Source organism: Anolis carolinensis, chromosome 5 (genome assembly GCF_035594765.1).
Source record: "Anolis carolinensis isolate JA03-04 chromosome 5, rAnoCar3.1.pri, whole genome shotgun sequence".
Classification (NCBI taxonomy): Eukaryota; Metazoa; Chordata; class Lepidosauria; order Squamata; family Dactyloidae; genus Anolis; species Anolis carolinensis.
Window position 1 is genome coordinate 9,828,463 of NC_085845.1, and position 21,905 is coordinate 9,850,367.

Here is a 21,905-nt window from a genome sequence, read left to right on the forward strand (position 1 = left end):
AGAGAGGCTATAATCCAATTTACTCATTTTCAAAGGGTATTGAGTCGATATTAGGGATGGGAAGCATATTATAAAGTATTCAAAACATGGTTAAAAGGTTACTCTAAAAAAGCCCTAAAAAGAAAAATGCTAGACTGATAAGAATCTTTACACCTCAGGATTTATTCTACACAATAGTTATATGTGGCTGTTTTGCACAGAAAACAGCATTTTTATGCACAAAACAAAACTTTTTTTGTGCACAGAAATACTATTTTCAGCACATAAAGTACTGTTTTTTGTAACCAGGAAAACCTGAAAAACAATCATGAGTATTTCTTTCTCAGAGTAAGCCTCTGATCTCAAATTTCAGTTTTCAATCATGTTCTTAAAGTGAGGAAAGAATTGCTAAAAATTACCTGCTTCTGTCTACAATTTAATCTCACTACTTCTGTGAACAACAACTCTGAAAATGAAAATTTATTAAATGTGTATTCTCCACATAATCGGGGACCCCAGTTTTCAAAGTTCCTCACATAAAATAAGCTCTTTTAGTCATGGCTTCCACCATGGGAGAGCAATAGAACTGAAGGTGGAAGGGAGGAGGGTAGACTGCTCACATAACACTATGTAATATTTTTTTTCTGTTCCTGGTTTGAAACTGTTATTTTCAGTTTAATTGTGTGGTCCTTACTTTGAAAGTAGTTGCTATACCCCAGAAACTTCATTTTGTGGCTATGTTGAATTGGTTGAGACTCTGTGAGATAGTCATTAAAAAACCATAGCGAAATGTGTTGCAAGATGTCCCACAAAAACAAAGCTTTTGCAGTTCAATAATCCTTTTCCATTTTTTTTTTACGATAGAACAAATTAGGAAATGATATTTATAACCCAGGAACTAAAATCATGTTACATAGTGTAATCATGTATTTATTTCATCATGCTTTGCAAATGTTGACAATAGTATTCTTATTTTATGTGAACTCCAACTCTAGGAATGTTGTGTAATGAGTTAATATGAGGCTAATCCACATACTTTGTTTGCAAATGATGAACTTTTTCTCCTCTGCTGTTTCCCTGGTGACAGCAATCTCAGACAAACAAGGTGGATTCTTCTGTAAGAAATAACATTCCCTCCAGATGATAGAGTTGAGCAAACCTAATCTAAACGTGCTACTTAGAACATATATACTGTTTTTACTTGCAGTCTCCAGCAGTACTTGTCTTTTCTGTTTTAGAAATCTATAAACACACCTTTCAGCAAACAATTCTCAAGATAACAACAACAACAACAACAACAACAACAACAACAACTTTATTTTGTATCCCACCTCCATCTCCCCGAAGGAACTCGGGGCAGCTCACATGGGGACAAGCTGAACAACACAAGTTAAAGCACAGAACAATCAATTGAAACATAACTACATAAAACAATAAAACACATCAACAGAATTAAAACCAGGACAATAATAATAACTAAACATTCAGAGGGTAAAATTGTATAGAACTCTGAATAAGGAGGTATAAGGGCAATCAAAAATAGGGGCAGAGGAGCAATCTCAGTAAATACTAAAACCATAAAGGGTAAGGAACAGTGTTACATAATTGCAACAACTGTAGAACACTTAGTCCTCTGGCCAATGGATAGTGCTAAAACATTCTTCTTTCCAAGGAACAACTTGGAATGTCCATGCATGCACCTTCAATTTGCCTGTTAATCTCCAGTAACATCATAAATTTCACAAAGTTTTCTTTGTCGAGGAATACTCAAATGTGATTTGCCTATGCTTTCTTGTGAAAAATGGCCTTAAACCTACAATTCCCAGAAATCCCTACCAGTTTACCAGCTGTTAGGATTTCTGGAAGTTGAATGCCAAAACATTTGGTGACCCACAGGTTGAGAACCACTGGCCGAAACAATTTTGTATCACTTGTCATTCCCCTTTCCCTAGGTACTAACTTGGCCTAACCCAACTTAGCTTCCAAAATAAAATAAAATCTGGTATCTCAATGGTATTTAAGTCAAGTCTTCATTTAAAAAAAAATGGTAAGGGGAAGAACCCTTGCACTTGTTGGTCAGAAAGTATGATTGTCTTTTTGCTATAGTGGTCTTCCTGGGATATCTATATATATAAAAGGGTCATGAAATTTTGGCCTAGGACAAAACAACAAAACTACATATCCCAGAAACACTAAACTTGGAAGCACAACCCCTCATCCATGCCTCTACATTCATACAACAAAAAGAAAAGAAAAATAAAGTCCTAATTAGAGGAATAATGGTTCTTATCCAATTGCTGCCAGTTAGAAGGCTAAGCTCCGCCCACTTGGTCTCCTAGCAACCCACTCAGCCCAGGGGACAGTCACAGTTAGGCCTCACTAGGCCTCTTCCATACTGCCTATAAAATACAGATTATCTGATTTGAACTGGATTATATGGAAGTAGACTCAAGGCCCTTCCACACAGCTATATAACCCATTTATAATGGACTTAATGTCAGGGGAAAACCTTTACCCTTTACCTTAACTACCACCAATTCCTCAATACTTTATTTCCCATACCATCATACTTCGCCACAGCAACGCGTGGCCAGGCACAGCTAGTAGCATACAAGAAATAAACTTTGCACTTACCCTCAGTCCTCTGGCCACGGCAGACAGCAGGGTAGATATGATCATTTCCAGGTCTGCAATCCCATGGAAATCATGTTTTTGCTGTTGGTCTTATTGTTTGATCCTTTGACTCTTCCTTGTCCAGCCTCCCACCCCATTCTTCTGTCCACTGTGCAGATCAAGGAAATCCACACATACACAGTCAAAATCCCACAGAGTGCATTGTTCTCATACATTTAATAACGATACACAGAACCCCTGCTTCTTTGCTCTAACTGATCTGCACATATGAAGAGCCATTATGTGTAGGGCTTAGTTTGAGTATTTGGACTCGTAGATCCCTGCACAGACAAGATCCTGAAAACATGTGTGCCACTGAAGAAGCATTGACATTGTGACCCTGGGCACACTGCCTCTTGCACATCTTGAACTAGTGCATCCAAATTAAATTGCAATCTTGTCATGAAATGTATCCAAAGCTGTGCTGCTTCATATTCTATGTTCTTTGTGATCATTTGATGACTGGCAACAAATAAGTTTGTGACTAGGCATTTCATCTGTGAAATGTGCAGCTGTAGTATATGAGACTGGGCTTAAAATGTGTAGCAAAAGCATAAATATTATTAATGAGGAACCCACCGAGCACTATTTCTTTAAGCAAAGGAACTCTGGAATTTATGACTGTGATAAGACAAGACTGGGTAGGGCAAATAAATAAGTGCAACGTTCTCTGTGTATGAAGATCTACCCAATGATAATTAACAATAATAATAATAATAATAATAATAATAATAATAATAATAATAAAACTTTATTTATACCCCGCCACCATCTCCCCAACGGGGACTCGGGGCGGCTTACATGGGGCCATGCCCAGAACAGTACAATATAGCAAAATATAAAACAACATATCACAATACAATTAAACAATACAATAAATAATCATATACACTGCAACACAATATATATATATATATATATATATATATATATATATATATATATATATATATAACAGGGCGGGCCGCATGAGACACTTAATTAAAACTTGGGGTGAGAAAAGGATAAGAATACAATCACGGAGACCAGGGACATAAGATAAAAACAATCTAGAGGGTAGATGATGGGGGAGTAACAAAAGAAGTGTGTAATAGTTACTCTCCGAAATAACTGTAATCATATATATTATTTTATGATAATAATGAGGATGAAAGGGGAAAGTGGAGAAGAAGAGAAACATGGGCATTTTAAAAACAATTGAGAAACTAGAACAGCAGAGAATTAACCAGGACCGTCCCTAGTATGAAGTTGCTCACTGGTGCATCGATATTAATGGGCTTTTCTATGGTCTTAAAGTTGATGATAAGAGTTCCTTCACTACAATTGAAATACCTACCTTTTTTGCCCAAGTTTGCCCAAGTGTTTTGGATATTATGCAACAAGAACCAAGGCCTTAAAATATTTTATGATTTTAATAATAGCAGGTTTGGCTTAGTGGTTTCAAATCTCTATTTTGATTTGAGTGAAGGTTGGAATGCAATCAATTTTTAAAATATTTTTGCTCCAGGCTGTATTTCTTAAGCTCAACCCTTACTTTGAACAACACGTGAAGCTTGTGGCTTTTCGTTTCTCTGTCTTGGTTCTGTCTATTACCATTTGATTCCTCCTTATATCTCTCAGCATTCAAAATATAGACAAGAAGGACAGCAGAGAATTTTCCCGGTCTTGTTCTGTCTCTTGGGTTCCTATTAATGTTGTCAAAATGTTAAAGCTCTTTCACAGAAAAGCCAGGAAAAGTGTCATGTGAGGATTTTTTTTTCTAGGCTGATGAAGATTGTTCTACTATTTGTTTCTTTAAATCATGTTATTGGATCTGGTTGGGACTCTGCCTTATGTTCTGTTGTGGAAATGTGAGGCAGCAATTGGAAACTCTTGGTGACAAAACAAAAAAGTCACCATGATCTTTTTATGACTGTGACTGTTGAAACATTGATAGATGATCATGATAGAGCTACGGAGCCTGGCGTTGCTTAAACCCCAAGTTCAGAACCTGCTAAATCCCAATATTAAATTCTCCTTACATTTTTTGTGATTGATGGTCCATATGCTTCTCTGATGGTCAAGAATAATGATAATTCTCTTATGACTTTGTATATCTAAGTACTTCCTTGTCATATTTACGAAAGTCTGCACATTGAAAGACTTAGAGATCCAATTTTAATTAAACCCACGAATGTGGAATGTTGCATTTGCCTTCCTTATAGTCACCTCGTTGGCTACTGTAATAACATGATGTTGAAATAGATAGGTCTTTTATATGAACAAGCATGGCTCTTATTACGTTCATCTGAACATTGGGTTGTACACTTGCATTAGTAGCTATTGCATTTTTAGAATAAGTGATTCTAGCTTACATTTTAATAATAACAACAGCAACAAGTCCAAAAGATCTGGAGGAAAAGAGTTTGAGAAACACTGGATTAGACAATGCTATTGTTGCATGGATTTGTAATTGTTGACCAGCCCAAATCAAAGGATGCTCGCCAAGCATCAAAATAATCCATTTTGAATTCAGCCTCAAAATGCTCTGGTGGCCAGTGAAGTTGTCTGAACAAAGAAGTCACATAATCTCTATAATATAATAATAATAATAATAATAATAATAATAATAATAATAATAATAATAATAACTTTATTCTTACCTCCTGCCTCATCTCCCCGAAGGGACTCGGGTAAGCTCACATGAGGACCAAGCCCAGCAATACACAATAAAATACAATTACATAAATACATTTAAAACATAAAAGAAAAATCATAAATCATATAATACATTAAAATGTACTCAAGCAATAGCTAATAGTCAGGCACAGTGAACATATTCCACTGAGGGCAAGGAAAATGTTGTCTGTGTACAATATCTTATAAACCTCTACTGAATGGACTGGAAGAAGTGCAGTAACGGGGTCTAGGTGGAGGAAAGGGACAGTCGTCAATTTATGCCAATTTAATCAAACACACATTTAAACATTTTGAGATGTTTATGGAATGTGGCCAGGATGGGGGCTAGTCTAATTTCTCTTGGGAGGGAGTTCCAGAGCTAGGGAGCCACCGCCGAGAAGGCCCTTTCCCTCGTCCCCACCAACCATGTTCGAGATGGTAGTTGAAGCAAGAGGAGGGCCTTTCCAGCAGATCTTAAAGACCGTGCAGGCTCGTAGTAGGAAATGCAATCACAAAGATAGGCTGGACCCGAACCATTTAAGTCTTTATAGGTGATAACCAGCACCTTGAATTGGGACCAGAAACTTATCAGCAGCTAGTGGAGCTGTTTTAATAGGAGGGTTGTCTGCTTTCTATAATTTGCTCCTGTTAATAACGTGGCTGCCGACTGTTGTCCAAGTTGAAGTTTCCGGGCCGTCTTCAAGAGCAGCCCCACATAGAAAGAATAACCGGTGCTTGCAGGAGGAACAACACAAGATCTCCTATAAAATACTGGCAATCCAAATTATTATTATTATTATTATTATTATTATTATTATTATTATTATTATTATTATTATTTTATTATGACACAGCAAACAAGATAGATATGCTGGATTTTGTATCACAAAATCACAAGTCGGACACTTCCCAAGTGTCTAGGACTGTGTGATGTATTTTCGGATGATGCACGCAGATCCCAGTAGGGTGGCCTTTTGCAGTTGGCAGATCGTAATTTTGTCAATGTCTATTGTTTCCAAATACTGGCTGAGGTCTTTTGGCACGGCACCCAGTGTGCCCATAACCACCGGGACCACCTGCACTGGTTTCTGCCAGAGTCTTTGAAGTTCAATCTTGAGGTCCTGATAGCGGCTGAGTTTTTCCTGTTGTTTTTCGTCAATGCGACTGTCACTTGGGATGGCAACATCAATGATCCAAACCTTTTTCTTTTCCACAACTGTGATATTATTATTATTATTATTATTATTATTATTATTATTTATTATTATCTGGATTTCTATACCGCTTTTCTCACCCCTGGGGGGACTCAAAGCGGTTTACAACATAATAAATGGCAAAATGCAATGCCTTACATATATATAAAAATAAATCACATATCTAAATAAAAAACATACAACTGTAGATTAAAACCATTAAAACTATAAAAACATCAAACAAAGACATATACGTAAAACATGCTATTACAGCAATTAACATAGATCCCTTCTCTTCCCCCACCACCATCCCCCATCTCCTTATTTTTGCACAAGCAACACATTGAATGATGTTTCAGTGGTAAAAGTTTAAAACACCCACATATTTAAACATGAAGTTGAAATACCTCGCCGGTCTACTTATTCTGCTGATCTTGTTTAGTGTATAATATAAGTACTTGTGAATACATCAAGCTTAGCAATTGGTTCCAAAAAAGCATGCTTTGAACTACTTAATCCTTAGCTCAACATGTGTTTTTAAAGGAAAAATACACTATGGCATATTTTGATTTTTAAGAGTGGTGGATGCAGAAGAGCATGTTTTAGAACATCTTGTTTTGGGATGTGTTTTGCTATACACTTAATAACCAAAGAAAATCCACACCTCTCTATGTGAACTAGAAAGAGCCACAGAACTACCTTAGTAGGCATCTAGATTTTAATGCCTAAGCCTGTGTGCCCATCACCATGCCAATGTGATTATGCGGATATGATTTGAATTTTATTTTACTTTCTCTTTTCTGCTTACTGATATTTGGAATGAAGAGTTCATACATCTTTCAGCTGCTGTACATTTTCCAAGTGGGTTATATTTTTGTCAGGATGATGATGATTTTTTTGTACCTTTTCCAACTTTCAGTGACCATAAAATGACCTTGGGTAAGACACACCTTCTCAGCCTTAGAGAAAAACAAAAACCCCACTGAACAAATTTTGCCAAGGTAACTCCATGATAGGGTTACCATAAGTCATAAATAACTTGAAAACACGCAGCAACAACAAAGTGACCCTATCATGAAGTTTTCATAGCAAGAAAGTATTTGGCAGTGCTTTGCTTTGAATCTGAATGTGACTTACCCATTGTTACCCACTGAGTTTTCATGGCTGAACAAGAATCCAAGCTATAGTTCCCTCAAGCCGTAGTCCAACAATTGAGTCACTACACCATTTTGGTTTTCGAATAAGCAAGAGTGTGTGTGTGTGTGACAACCCTGGAGAACAGGATTTGGATTCTCATGCAGCCATAAAAACCCACTGGGTGGCCTTGAGCAAGTTATGCCCTCCTAGCCTCAGAAAACCCCATGAAAGGGTCACTTTAGGATTGTCGGAAGTCATAAAGGAGTTGATGGCATGCAACAACAACAAATTTGAGAGATTAAAAAGCATACCAACAGCACTTCTCCTGGGTTTGGCCTAGGTCCAAGAAGGATTAATTTAATCGCTGGAGATATATATTTCTTGAAGCTTAGAGGATAATACTAGCATCCACTAAGAATGCTGATAACTTCGTGGTCTAAATTGCCACCTAGCATGTAACCCAGTTTCATCTTCGGCAACTGAAGACAGTAGAAACAGAAACGTTTTGTTCATGACACATATTTTAACGCCTTATTTGTTAATAGACACCCTACATAGTAACATAATACTATCCCCTTGCTTCATATGGACATTGCAAAACATCCCAATTGTGTTTCCTGGATATGTAAGTCTGCTTACAGAGACGTAAGTTGAATACTGAATTCACTCTGGCAGTTTAAAAGTAACATTTCTCCTGGAGTTATACTGGCAAAAATAATCCTGCCTTCCTCCATTCATATTTACCGATTTCCTGCTGATAAGTCAAAATCCTGATGCCTTTTTTTACACTTGACAGCTGGTTCACTTCTGGAATCTTTCCCATTGAAGAAAACACAAAGGAACCAGCGTTTGTCAGGGTTCATTCTCCCATCCTTTCCACCTTGCAGATTTTGTGACAGATGCATGGAAGAAAAGGCAGAACTTTACCATTTCTATCAAGCTGGAAAGTGGCCAGCTATAAATAGGAAGAGTTGGACAACACTTCTGCATCTTTGCCCAGATTGCACATTTCCATCTCAAAGTGCTGGAATGTTTGCTTTCATTGCAGTGAGTTTGGGGAATAAATGCTGACAACCTGGGACATTGGCCAGTTACATAACAACATTTGGGTCTTGCTGCTTCCAGATTTCTGTCTGGAGTCAGATTACCACTAATGGATTGATTCTAATGTGCATCAGTTTGATCTTTTGACCACCCCCTCCCCTTGGTAACAGCACATTCCATCTCTTTGCTCTTTTGCATGAGAAAAGCCAACCAAGCAGTACCTGGCAAAGGTATAGCCATGGGACCCATCCTCAGCCTATTTCAATGCTGATGAAAATTGGCAAAGCTCAGTGGAAATCCATACAGTTGGCAAGTCTGCTAAAATGCATCTTCTCCCCAGCTGGATTCTGCAAACAAGCTTGATCTGATTAAAGCTGCATCAGAATGGATCTTGCAGCGTTGGGTCTGAATTTGAAAAATGAAATTAAATATATGTGTGTGTGCATGTGTGAAATAGTCTGTATGCCACAGTGAGAAACACAAGTAGCAAGGTGAAATTGCCTTCACAAACTGACATTGTTTTAGTGACATATGGAAGCATATATCCATCTTAAGCTTGTGTGCGTAATCTGGAAGTTCATTGTTGTGGTTGTCATTTCCTTCTGCTCTCTGCAACATTCAAACCCTGCCTTTCTTATCCACTGTATTGTTGTGATGGCCCCTTCTCACTGATATTTCTTTGTTGCTACAGAGTAAAAGGGATCCCCACAGCCAGAGACAGACCAAGGACATACTTTTCTGAGACTTTAGGACCCCAGTGGAAGTTGTTGATGTCCTCAGTATGTGTCTGGCTATGGGACAATCCAACCTCACCTACTCTTCACTAACTACTGAATGGCCATGATAGGGCTATCACAGGGCAATGGTTTGTATTGGAGATTGAGCTATAGCAGAGTTCTGGACACAGAGTGTAAGTTGCCCAACATCACCCAATGTTTTTCAGTGGTCAGCAGGGTCTGAACCCTGGCCTCTCATTGTCCTGATCCAATACTCAAAGTACTGTACTATGTCGGGGTGGCTCTTACTTTTTAAAAATATTTATATAGAAGAGACTAGTTATTGTCTTCCTGTATGGCTAGGAAATTTATTCAAACAGAAAGTTGGCTATTGCTTTTCTGTTATGTTGAGACAGTATGACTTGCCCAGTTTTGCTGAGATAGTATGACTTGCCTACATCACCCAGTAGGTTTTCCTGGTTGAGTTGGGATTCAAACCCTGGTCTCCCAGATTCCAACCCTCAAGCCGCTATACTACAGTGTCAGTCTTAAAAGACTCATTCATAGGATATATGCCATTCATATATCCTATGTTATGTTCAAAGGAGGTTTGCCATTGCCTTCGCTTTAGGCTGAGAGAGTATGACTAGCCCTGGTAGGTTTTCATGGCTGAGGACGGTTGCAAACTCTGGTCCTGTGAATTCTTAATCCAACACTCAAACCACTACACTGTATCACAGTTTCTTGGGATTGCTTTTTTTGTCTTGACATTAAGAAAAATGGACATAGTCTGTATATAGCAAACCCCTGGAATTTGGAGGCGGCATTGGGTATATTTGTCCAGGTAGCAATACCATTTCCTTATGAATTCTGCAATAAATAGTGACTTGGGAAGTCTGAGAGTTAGGTAGCCAGGATTAAGTGGGATATAGGTATGGTTACTTTTATTTTATCCTACCTAATGTAGACCATCAAATTATTTCAGTTTGCCCCCGCCACCTTTTCTGCATAGTTTGAAAAGAAAGGATAGCTCATAGCTATTGTATGGAATGATTCGCACCACCATACTTTTAAGTACACCGATTTATGTATCAACCATTCTGATTTAAAATGAATATAATTAGAACTACCTGTTGGGAGGAATTATTATGTATTGCAGACTTAGGTGGAACAATATCTATTACTTCTTCAAGGACTCTGTCTTCAGTTAGATAATTCACAGACTGAACCAAAATTTTAAGGCGTCTTTAATTATCTTTTATGATTGCATTTGTGTGTCATTTGTTTCCACCAGTTATCATAAATTAAATATCTACTTATATTAAAAAGAGAGTTCCATGCATGCAAAATGAGATGCGATTTCATTTTTAAGTTTTATTGTTTAAAAATTGCATTGGCTAAAGCAATTAAATCATTCCATAGAAGAAATGTCTCTGTCTGAATGCAAATAGATGCATTGTCTGTCTGTGCTTGCTTAGGAGCACCCTGTGTATTTTTAGACCAGTCTTGGTATTTTCCATTTATTTTCCTCCTTTTGCAGTGAAGCTAATAGCCAAGCAATTTTAAAATATTAATCTCTGGTTTTGAAATAGCAAATTTGCTTCTGGTGCACAGCTGTCTGTAGCCTTTAGTATTTTGTTGCATGATATCCAGAGAAAGGGAGCACTTGTAGGCCACATTGAAATTCAGAATTTGTTAAATATACAAGTAATTTTGTTCAGGAGTCCCAGTGGTTTTCTTACTAATAATTGAAAAAATGCAAATGAGTGCAACTAATCTGTGGTTTGGCCTGTATACTATCCAGCTATCTACCTTAATGAATTAAAAGCACATCACATCCAGATAAGTAAATTATTTTAAATGGGATAAAGTTTTAAAAGAGGAGGGAGATAAATTCGCCCTCCCTCTCTCAGCGTAAATCCTTTACAAGCTTTTGAGACATGGCTATATGCTTGGCTATATTTATTTTGCTTCATTACAATAAGTTAATTATACATCTCCCTTCCAGTACATTGCAGTGACACTAGCCAAGTCTAAATATGCAAGTCATATTGACTGATGTGCCATGGGGGTCTGCAGAAGCTTGAAGTTATATATTTTTGAATACCTACAATCCCCTGCAAGCAGCAAACTAGCATAGCAGGAAGCAGTAACAGGGATAAAATCTTGTGTTGAGTAAAGTTTGCTTTTCCACTTCGAGATACCATTCAGACATGATAATCCCCGGTGCAGGCTGAGTGTCCCTTATCCAGAATTTCAAAATCTGAAATTCTCCAAAATCTAGACATTGCCCACTTGGGTCACTGAGACAGTGGAGCTCCTGGTGGCACAGTGGGTTAGACCCATGTGCCAGCGGGACTGATGATTAGAGGGTTGGGTTGCTAACCTGAAGGTTGCCGGTTTGAATCCAACCCGGGGAGAGCATGGATGAGCTCCTTCTATCAGCTCCACAAGGATGGTAAAAACATCAAAAACATTCCAGCATCCCCTGGACAACATCCTTGCACATGGCCAATTCTCTCACACCAGAAGCGATTCGCAGTTTCTCAAGTCGCTCCTGACATGAAAAAAACAAAGCAAAAACGGAGATAGTGATACCTTTGCTTTCAGTATACACAAAAATAAGATTAATGCACACAATTATTTAAAATACTGTATTGTATAAAATCACCTTCAGGCTACGTGTTTCAGGTGTATATGAAACCTAAATTAATTTCAATGTTTTAGACATTTGTCCCATCTCCAAGATATGTCATTATGGATGTATTTGTAAATATAAGGTAAAGGTTTCCCCTGATGTTAAGTCCAGTCATGTCTGACTCGGGGGGGTTGGTGCTCATCTCCATTTTTAAGCCAAAGAGCGGGCGTTGTCCGTGGACACCTCCAAGGTCATGTGGCCACTGGTATGACTGCATGGAGCATCATTACCTTCCCGCCGGAGCGGTACCTATTGATCTGCTCACATTTTGCATGTTTTCAAAACTGCTAGGTTGACAGAAGCTGGAACTAACAGCAGGAGCTCACTCTGCTCCCGGATTCGAACCTGCAACCTTTCGGTCTGCAAGTTCAGCAGCTAAGCACTTTAACACACCATGCCATCGGGGGCTCCATATATAAAAATATACAGTATATCTATGTAAATATAGGTATTCTAAATTTGAATAAGGTATACTCAACTTGAGGTCTGAAGTGAGTACAGCTGTGGCGCTCATGTAAGAGCCCAATGAATAACCCAGGGAAAGCATGAGGAGAGGTGGTGAAAATGAAATCTCCATCATGAAAAAGCTTTTTTCAGTTGTCAAAGGAAATTAGATCCTTCCTCCTCTCTCCGAAGGCTGTGTTCCATTCTGGGTCTGATAGTTGCTGTTTGTAAAGAAAATAGCCTCTTTTTCAAATGCAAGGCATTGTTTCTTTGCTATTATAGCTGTCACAACACTGAAACCAAACCTTTCATTTCTTTTTTGCTCTATGCTACTTTCCTCTCTTGCTAAGGATTTGGGTTGCTTGTCTGTGGAAATGGGAGGCGTCTTCTTTTGCTGTAGTCACCAGTCAGGTTCATGCTTCTAATAGACAAATCCACCATCAAAATCAAACCCCAAAGTTAAATGCTACTCTACATGAAAAACAAAATCATGTTCATGGTGATAGTTGTGATAAAAATGTACCAGGGATTAATTCAGAATTTAGAGGCTTATGTACTATAAGGTAAAGGTAAAGGTTTCCTCTGATGTTAAGTCCAGTCATGTCTGACTCTGGGGGTTGGTGCTCATCTCCATTTCTAAGCCAAAGAGCCGGCATTGTCCATAGACACCTCCAAGGTCATGTGGCCGGCATGACTGCATGGAGCACCATTACCTTCCCGCCAGAGCCGTACCTATTGATCTACTCATATTAGCATGTTTTCGAACTGGTAGGTTGGCAGAAGCTGGAGCTAACAGCAGCCGCTCACTCCACTCCCGGGATTTGAACCTGGGCCCTTTCAGTCTGCAAGTTCAGCAGCTCAGCGCTTTAACACACTGCGCCACTGGGGCTCCATATGCACTATAGGTGCCCTGTTTTTCTTGGAATCTGAAAAATTCCCCAGAATTTTGCCACTAAGAAAGGTCAGCATCCAGTTAGTGACATTAATCCCATTTATACTTGTGTATCTATTCATTTGATTGATGTGATGGTTGAAATTGTCCTCTTTCTTCCCTCTTACTGGTTCACCTCAATAGCCATGCCCAATGGCCATTCCATTTCTGGTTGAGAGTGGAGGGGTTCAGAGCAGAGTCTAGCTATATTCCCATAGCCAAATCCATTCCTATGGCATCATATGATGGGTTATTCATGGAACCAGGGTTCATCTTCATAGACTATGGCCTGCATCTGGCTATAAGAACTCTGCTCTACCAAGCATGGAATAGCTGTAGCAAGGGAAGTGCTATGGCAGCCACATGGTGAGTTTTGGGGTTAGTGAAAGGAAAGCCATAGCAGGTTTCTCCATGCAAAACCTTTACGCCAAATGCAGCCATATAGGATCTTGATCAATAGGGGTTCTGACATCATCTGAAAATCTTCCGGTACTTCCTTTCATTTTGAATTGGGAACCTCTTGAATTTGGAATTTCCTCCCATATCTGAGAGAAGAAATTTTGGGAGAAAGACAGAATGTTGGTGGTGGTAGTGATGATGATCAAGATGATAAGTATATTGATATTTTTGTTGTTGTTAGACAATAGGAGGGAAGGAAGTAAATTCAGTGCAATAAGTGATATGGAATAAGTGCAATTACAACCGGAATGGCTCCTGGACTATTATTGGATTGTGTGCTTTTAATAATTGGTTTTAATGTTTTTTAACTTAATGGTTTTTAATGCATAAGTTTATTTATTTGTATGTCTGTTTATGCAGCATTGAATTGCTGCCTATTTGTAAGCCGCTCTGAGTCCCCTTTGCGGTGAGAGAGGGCAAGATATAAATATAGTAAATATAAATAAATAAATAAATGGAGGAAGATTATTCTTACTATTTATTTATTATTTATTTATTTACAGTATTTATATTCCGCCCTTCTCACCCCGAAGGGGACTCAGAGCGGATCACATTGCACACATATAAGGCAAACATTCAATGTCATAACATAGAACAGAGACAGAGATAGACGCAGGCACGGGCTGGCCTCGAACTCATGACCTCTTGGTCAGAGTGATTTGTTGCAGCTGGCTGCTAACCAGCCTGCGCCACAGCTATTTACTAATTCTTGAGCTATTTACTTCTTCAGCATTGCCTTAACAGCGGCTATTTCAATTGCTCCGAGCAATTTCATAGGCCCTCTGAAGAATATTTAAATGCACAGGTCTCCCTGCTCTCCCCACACTCTGACATTTGATGCTTATTGCAAAGGAGCTATTCAGCAGCCCACAATGCTTAATGGCAGATCTCGCCGGTAATTTAAAATATCCTAATTTAATAGAGTATGATCGGCTATTTGCCAACAAACACGCAAGTTGTATCGTAAATCATGCGACAGAATGGTACAAGACCATTACGCTTGACGATAGATCACCGCTCTTTGTTGAGCTGGCATGTTGTTGCCATTATAATGTTACTATCCATCTTAAAACTTGTTTTTCTTTCGAAAGGGAAAGATGGAAAATAAGTGCCTGTTTGTGTGGGAAGGTGGAAATGTTCTTGAATCTGGAGATTGAAAATTAATTACTCATTTGAAAGACATTCAATGATGAATCATTTTAACCAATTAACAGACGTCTTTCTAATGGCTGGTACTCTATGTGCATGGGAACACTGACTTACTAAGTTGTTGAATGTGATGGAAAGCACTGAATGATTAGAGTGATGTGCACTAAGCTTTCCAGGGAGACAGATCTGTTTCCAGGTTTGGACACTTGGCAGAGTGCCCTCTGGTAGGACTCATCTAAAATCAGTGAGGATTTGGCGAGCTTACCAGTTCTCATCAATAGTAGCAAACTGCCAACACACATCCATTTCAATTCACCAGAATGTTTCCTGCAACAGTTTTCTCAGGGATGTGTGAGAAATCAAGGTGGAGTGCTGGTCAGGAGTATCAGATGTTCTAAACTCCCAAAGAACAGCAATTCTAAGTCTAGATACAACGAAATCCCGACAATCAATTTGGGTCATGCAGTAGGGTTCCTGCTGAGTTCTCATTTGGACAGGGTACCGCTTGTATCGGGCATTGTGTGCAACATGACACAAACTGAAAGAAGAGTATGACCTTAGGAGAGTGCAAAGGAAGAGAAATCATGTACGCTGAAGTGGACTCATTGGGTATCTATTCCTGAAACTATTGACTCTGATTCCTGCTTTCATAACACAAGTCATCTTATGGAATTTTATTAGCTGGATGTTCAGAAGAGTCAAAGATAAAGATTGTGGTGGTCACTGCTTTATGTAATCCAAGATGTTGCATTGTCATGGCAGAGTATAAAGCATTGGGTTTACCTCCTTTACCTCCTCCATGCATATACAACCTACAATTCTATATTGCTACTCCATCATGGTCATTATGGACACAGAAAAGAGAGGATTCAACCAGGCAATGACCATCTTTCTGCAGCCAGATGTCCAAAGAAAAATGGCATCCTTCTGATCCTTTGGAGATCTAAGGATGACAGCTTATTTCTCCATCCATCTGCAGAAGTATGGCCAGATGCCTCCCAATCACTTTCACTCTCCTCTGGCCATTAAGTGACCATGGAGGCACATTGTAACAGAAGATCAAGTAGTGACCACAGGAGATCTAAAACCTTTAAAAACTACCAACAGACTTCCTGCCATTGTGTATACCATCAACAGGATTCTTGCCATATTCAGGACAATGAAATAAAGCTCTGTGCCCAGGGATGGTACATCTAATAACATGAGCTGGGGAGAAGAAGGGAGGTAACTGTATTTCTCTGCTTGCCAGGAAGAATTAGCTCACAATTAGGAGAGAACTGAATGAAGTTGATCTTTCCAATATAGTACCCTGTTTCCCCTAAAATAAGACATCCCCAGAAAATAAGACCTAGTAGAGGTTTTGCTGAATTGCTAAATATAAGGCCTCCCCCGGAAATAAGATCTATCAAAGATTTTGTTTAGAAGCATGCCCAACGAACAGAACACCAGAGCATGCAGGATCGATAAATGCACGTACCATATACATGGAAATAATGGTAGTAACAAGAAATTATTGACAGGATTCACAGTTTGTCTGGTTATGCTGGTTTGTGATGACAACTACTGTACAGTATATAATACATGTTCATTTTTTTTGTTCAACAATAAATGTGAATTCTTCTTCATGGAAAAATAAGACATCCCCTGAAAATAAGACCTAGCGCATCTTTGGGAGCAAAAATTAATATAAGACACTGTCTTATTTTCGGGGAAACACGGTACATAGAATGGGTAAGGCATTATTCTCCAGATGTTGATAGACTGCAGTTGTCACCATTCATGGCTATTAGTTATACTGTCTGTCTGATGGGAGATGCAGTCCAGCAACCTTTGGAAGGCCATATTATTCCTACTCATGTCATATACACAATTTTGTTCCTAATGCTATGTTGTACTATGGGATTTTTGTTATTGTAGGCCACTTGGATTGTTATTTGTATAGAAAATGGAATGGAAGTTATAAATAAATGAAAAATAAAGGCAGCTTGCCCAATCAACTAGTGAGAAGCAAGGGCTCAATGTGCTTGCCCACTGAATCTGAAACAACAGTTGGGATTTGCTTAAGCTATCAACATCACCTTGCCAGTGTGCACTATGTTCTTATCCATTTGGCTGTTTACCATTTTACTCAGTAGGAATTTCAGAATGTCTGAAAAATTCCTGCAGAGTCTTGAAAAATGCCGAGTTTTTGGGTCTTTATAAGCTTAGTTTCTCTCACTGAGCCCATGGCCTGTGGTCAGATCAGCACAGCAGGATGGGGAAATACTAAACCATTCCCTTTAATTGGTTTGTTGTCACAGGTTTAATAGTACATTGTGTATACATTTGATTCACAGGTTGAATAGTTGAGTCTCACACAGTCAAAATGCCTAGAATTTGCTTTTGGTTCATAATACCCTTCTTTTTTCTCAGAGCTTACACGGTGGCTGTAACATAGGAACCAGATATTTATGCTGTGAAAAAGTACTTAAGAATAGCCGTGTGATTCCTTTTTCCTATCTTCATAATAATTGATAAGAATTAGATCTGATAGTCATTGTGGCCTATTTGGGTTGCTTACTCACTGAAGTGGGAATAGGCAACAGTGACTGGCAATTCTCTCCTAGATAGAAATAAAATTATTATTATTATTATTATTATTATTATATTGTATGACACAGCAAACAAGATAATAATAATAATAATAAGCATATTATTATTATTATTATTATTATTATTATTATTATTATTATTACTATTTTATTGACACAAAGACAGAGTATGACACAGATATATATGCTGGATTTCGTATCACAAAATCACAAGTCAAATAATAATAATAATAATAATAATAATAATAATAATTATTATTATTATTATTATTATTATTAGTGACTGGCCTCTATTGATAGCTTGAGGCAGGGTATGACGTAGACATCCCCACAAGATACATCCCATTCCCTAATACTACTCCAAAATGTCTCTATTTGCATTGAAGACTTCTGTTGAAATTTTTAAAAGAACTTTAATGAAGGTAAAGGTATTTGAGAATTCAGGGAGAGTTCTGGGTGGTGATGGCTGCTTTGGAAGGGACTATCTAAATTATTTCTGTTGGAAATATGTTGTCTATCTATTTAAATATTGGGATCTTACGGGAACTGTCAAGGAGCTTCATGGGCCACAAGAGTTTCGTTTAGACCATGGGCAATACTTTCCCCACCAAATTTTAAAGCATGAAGAGTTGTCCTAGCTGTGTAAACTACCCATTGCTAATATTACCCATGCATGCCGCATAATATTTCAAGAGATTTTCAAGGAGGAAGGGAAGGGAAGAAGAGAAAATAAGGTATGAAGCAAGCTCACTGGTTTTTGTTTTCACATGAGCTTTCATGGAGATAGTCTCTCAATGGAAACTTATGCTGGAAAAAAAAAAACCCCAAAGGTATTGCCACATTCTTTTTTTCTCCTTCGCCTTGGTTTCTTCCTTTTTATGCTACAAAATATGAACATAGGTACTTCTTTGAAGATTACTTACAACCTTATCATATGATGTTTCCACTCCGGTTGTGAGTGGGGCCTCAGCCGGAAGTCCAGTGACATTGTGGGATGGGCAACTTGCCCATCCGTTTGATGAGGCTCATAAAGGTCCACATCCCAATGGCTCAGAAAATGTCTTTGGCTGACACATGTAAAGGAAAATGAGAAAATGCCAACTGTCTTTTTAGGCATGCCATCATTTTGTTTGTCAGAATTGCATGCGGTTATTCTCACATTCTCAAGACTCATGTAAGCTTTAAAATGATGAATGTTATCAGCAGACATCTTTAGGCATCTTCCTAAGAGGGCTGGGAATCTGCTTTTGGTGTCAGAGAAAGCAAGCAAGATCAGCTTTTGTGGGTTGTGAGCACATACATAACTTCCATTTTCTCTGGTTAGATTATATTGAAATTATCGATTCCTACTAATGATTCATTGAGAATGCCCATTACTTCTGCCAAGTGGGTGTGTGCTGCCATATCCACCATAGAGTGGCTTTTAGCAATCTGTATGTCTTTTGTGGAGAAGTGATTTATGCACAATATCTTCTTCAGCAGGATGCCCTGACTGCATTCCTCCCAGCCAGTCCTCCAATAACCTTCCCATTTCCTTCTTTTTCCTGTTCTCCAGCTGGACAGTGCCACGTCCCTCATCCAAGCAGCTAAAAACCTGATGAATGCCGTGGTCCTTACCGTAAAAGCTTCATACGTAGCTTCCACCAAATATCAAAAGGTCTATGGCACAGCGGCCGTCAACTCGCCTGTTGTGTCATGGAAGATGAAGGCGCCAGAAAAGAAACCATTAGTCAAGAGAGAAAAGCCAGAGGAGTATCAGACGCGAGTGAGAAGAGGTTCTCAGAAGAAACACATTTCTCCAGTACAGGCTCTAAGTGAATTTAAAGCGATGGATTCCTTCTAATTCACTAGGCTTCACCTCAAGGGGTTTTCTATTTCCTTCCTTGTTTTTGTATGCGTACCTGCCGACTTGTATGTGTCTGGCATGGGGGAACAAAGATAATGAAGCAGTGTCAATTTGCATGCAACCTGAGACTCTATTAAAGTCATTGAGCAATCTGCAATTTCCCTTCCCCAAAGACCCATGGTGTTTCTTACATTAAACAGTGGTCTATTACAATTGACCCTTTTTTTCTACAATAGCAAAAAGAATTGGCCCCTTTGACATCGCATTGTAAGACCGGGTGGGGGAAGGGGAGACAGCCAACTCCAAAGGATGGAAAACAAATCCTTAATGCATGCAAGAAACATTTAGGTTGCCAGGAATATTTATCAGTGGGAAACCTGGAAATTGCAATGGTTTGACCGTAAGAGCTTGTATTGCTTTTGTTACAGTGCAATCATGTAACTAGCCAATATGCTTGAATGTGTGACCCAGATTGAGCCGATTTAACTTTGAGTCATTTTCATTATGCTATGTGAATTTTTTTAACAAAGATTATGATGATATAAAAAAGTTAACACTTCTTTTAACCCACATTTTCTTCTATTGTTTCTAGTAGTGCTATGACAATGCTTCTGTTTCAACAGTTCCCATTTGACATAAGCGAAGGTTTCTCTCTCTCTCTCTCTCTCTTTCTCTTAAAATGGTTTTCTTTTTGTCAACTGAATTTCTTCTGGTGGAGTAGTAAGCACAACATGGTGGTTGACATTGCCTTTTGTATTATTATAATTATATTATTAATATTATTAGAAATAGAAGAACTGGTGATGGAATGTGTAGAGACAGGGAACTGACACATGTGAGAATTTAGAGGCAATTATGTAGGTGTAGCTTTGGATTACAAGGTATCTGATATACCACCGTAACCGCTAACTCTCAATAAACTTATTTAACCTTGGAATTTTCAGTATGGTTCGTGCTGCTCAATTACTTCATACACACACACATATCTGGTGTCAATCTTTGTTTGCCTTGTTATTGCATACAATTACACAAGAACAAATCTTTTCAGTAATTTTCCCTCTGGTTCATAAAAATAGAGTGTAATATGATCCCCATACAAAGGCATCTCATTTGTCACTGCAATGTCAGAAGTCTGATTTACAGCATTATAGCTTCCATAAGTATTTCAATTGATATTTATAGTTGTTGCATTATTATAATGATCAATGTGCCTACAGAAATCTACATCCAGGCATCTCCAAGGTTTGAGAGAATGGGCCAGTGATTAGTAGCACATTTGGTCCTTTTTCAGGTAAGGGTCTCTTTAGACAGGCATCTGCAGAGAATTCAACAGGGTTCTCTCAGGATCCTGTTGCAGCTACTTGTCTCATTGTTCACACTTAGCAAGATATGAGGAGCCTTTGCACATCTAGTGTAAAGGCATTTTGCAAGAAAGCATCCTTTATCCAGAACTCCAAAATCCGAAATACTCCTAAAACCACAATTGTCCACATGAGTGGCTGGGATAGTAACATCTTTGCTTTCAGATAGTGCACAAACTTTATTTCATGACCAAAATTATTTAAAATATTATGTATAAAATTATCTTTACGTTATGCATATAAATATGAAACTGAAATGAATGTTGTGTTCAGGTTTGTGTCCCATCAGCATTATGTACATATATGCAAATGCAAATATTTCAAAAGCCCAAAAATCCAAAACACTTTTGGTCCCAAAGTATGTTGGACAGCAAAGACACAACCTGTACTCCCTTATGATAACATAAGCTTGGGCAACTCAAAAGATTCTGGCTTTAGGCAATGTCTATTTCACTGAGGTTCACTGCAAGGCTCTAGATTGATTTTGAGACTGGCAGGCCTATTGAAAGCTATTCTTTTCTTGAAACAGCAATTAAATTGCTCACAAACCACAACATCCAATATTCTGGTCATTGTTCTCTTGCTGTATCTTCTAGGTTTGTTCCTACCTCCCAAAAGGCTTGCAACACAGGAAGGATATGCATATACTACTCATTCCTTTTTGTTGCTTCAGCACAACAGTGCCTACAGGATTCTGTGCAGCTGTTTCTTATTCTTTTCTTCTTAACTGTTCTATCATATGTGTCCAGCATATTAGTATAAAACATTTACTGACAACATCATTGCAAGGCCTCAGTTCTACAGGAATGTAATTGTGCAACCCTTGTGCAGATTTAAGCCTGGTATGTGTATTTGTGACAGCTGAGGACCCACTACAACTACAAAGGAAAGTAAGTTATCCAGAGTGGATAAGAAATCCATTCTTGGCATACATAACAACGATGTGAGTTCCAATTCTAATCTTCAAGCTAAGTAGACCTGGATTAATTACCCTGAGTAACACAGTAGCTAGGACACACATGATAT

The 21,905-nt window shown here is 38.4% G+C and overlaps 1 protein-coding gene across 7 annotated transcripts in view; it reads left to right on the top strand.

Moving 5' to 3' along the window:
• ctnna2 (catenin alpha 2) overlaps positions 1-20,455 on the top strand; it is a 701,347-nt gene extending 680,892 nt beyond the window's left edge. For all 7 annotated transcript variants that reach the window (XM_062981832.1, XM_062981833.1, XM_016994145.2 and 4 more), the window contains one exon: positions 19,228-20,455. In XM_062981832.1, coding sequence (XP_062837902.1) covers positions 19,228-19,515 — 288 coding nt within the window. In that variant the 3' untranslated portion in view covers positions 19,516-20,455. The remainder of the gene's footprint in view (positions 1-19,227) is intronic.
• The last annotated feature ends 1,450 nt before the right edge of the window (positions 20,456-21,905 follow it).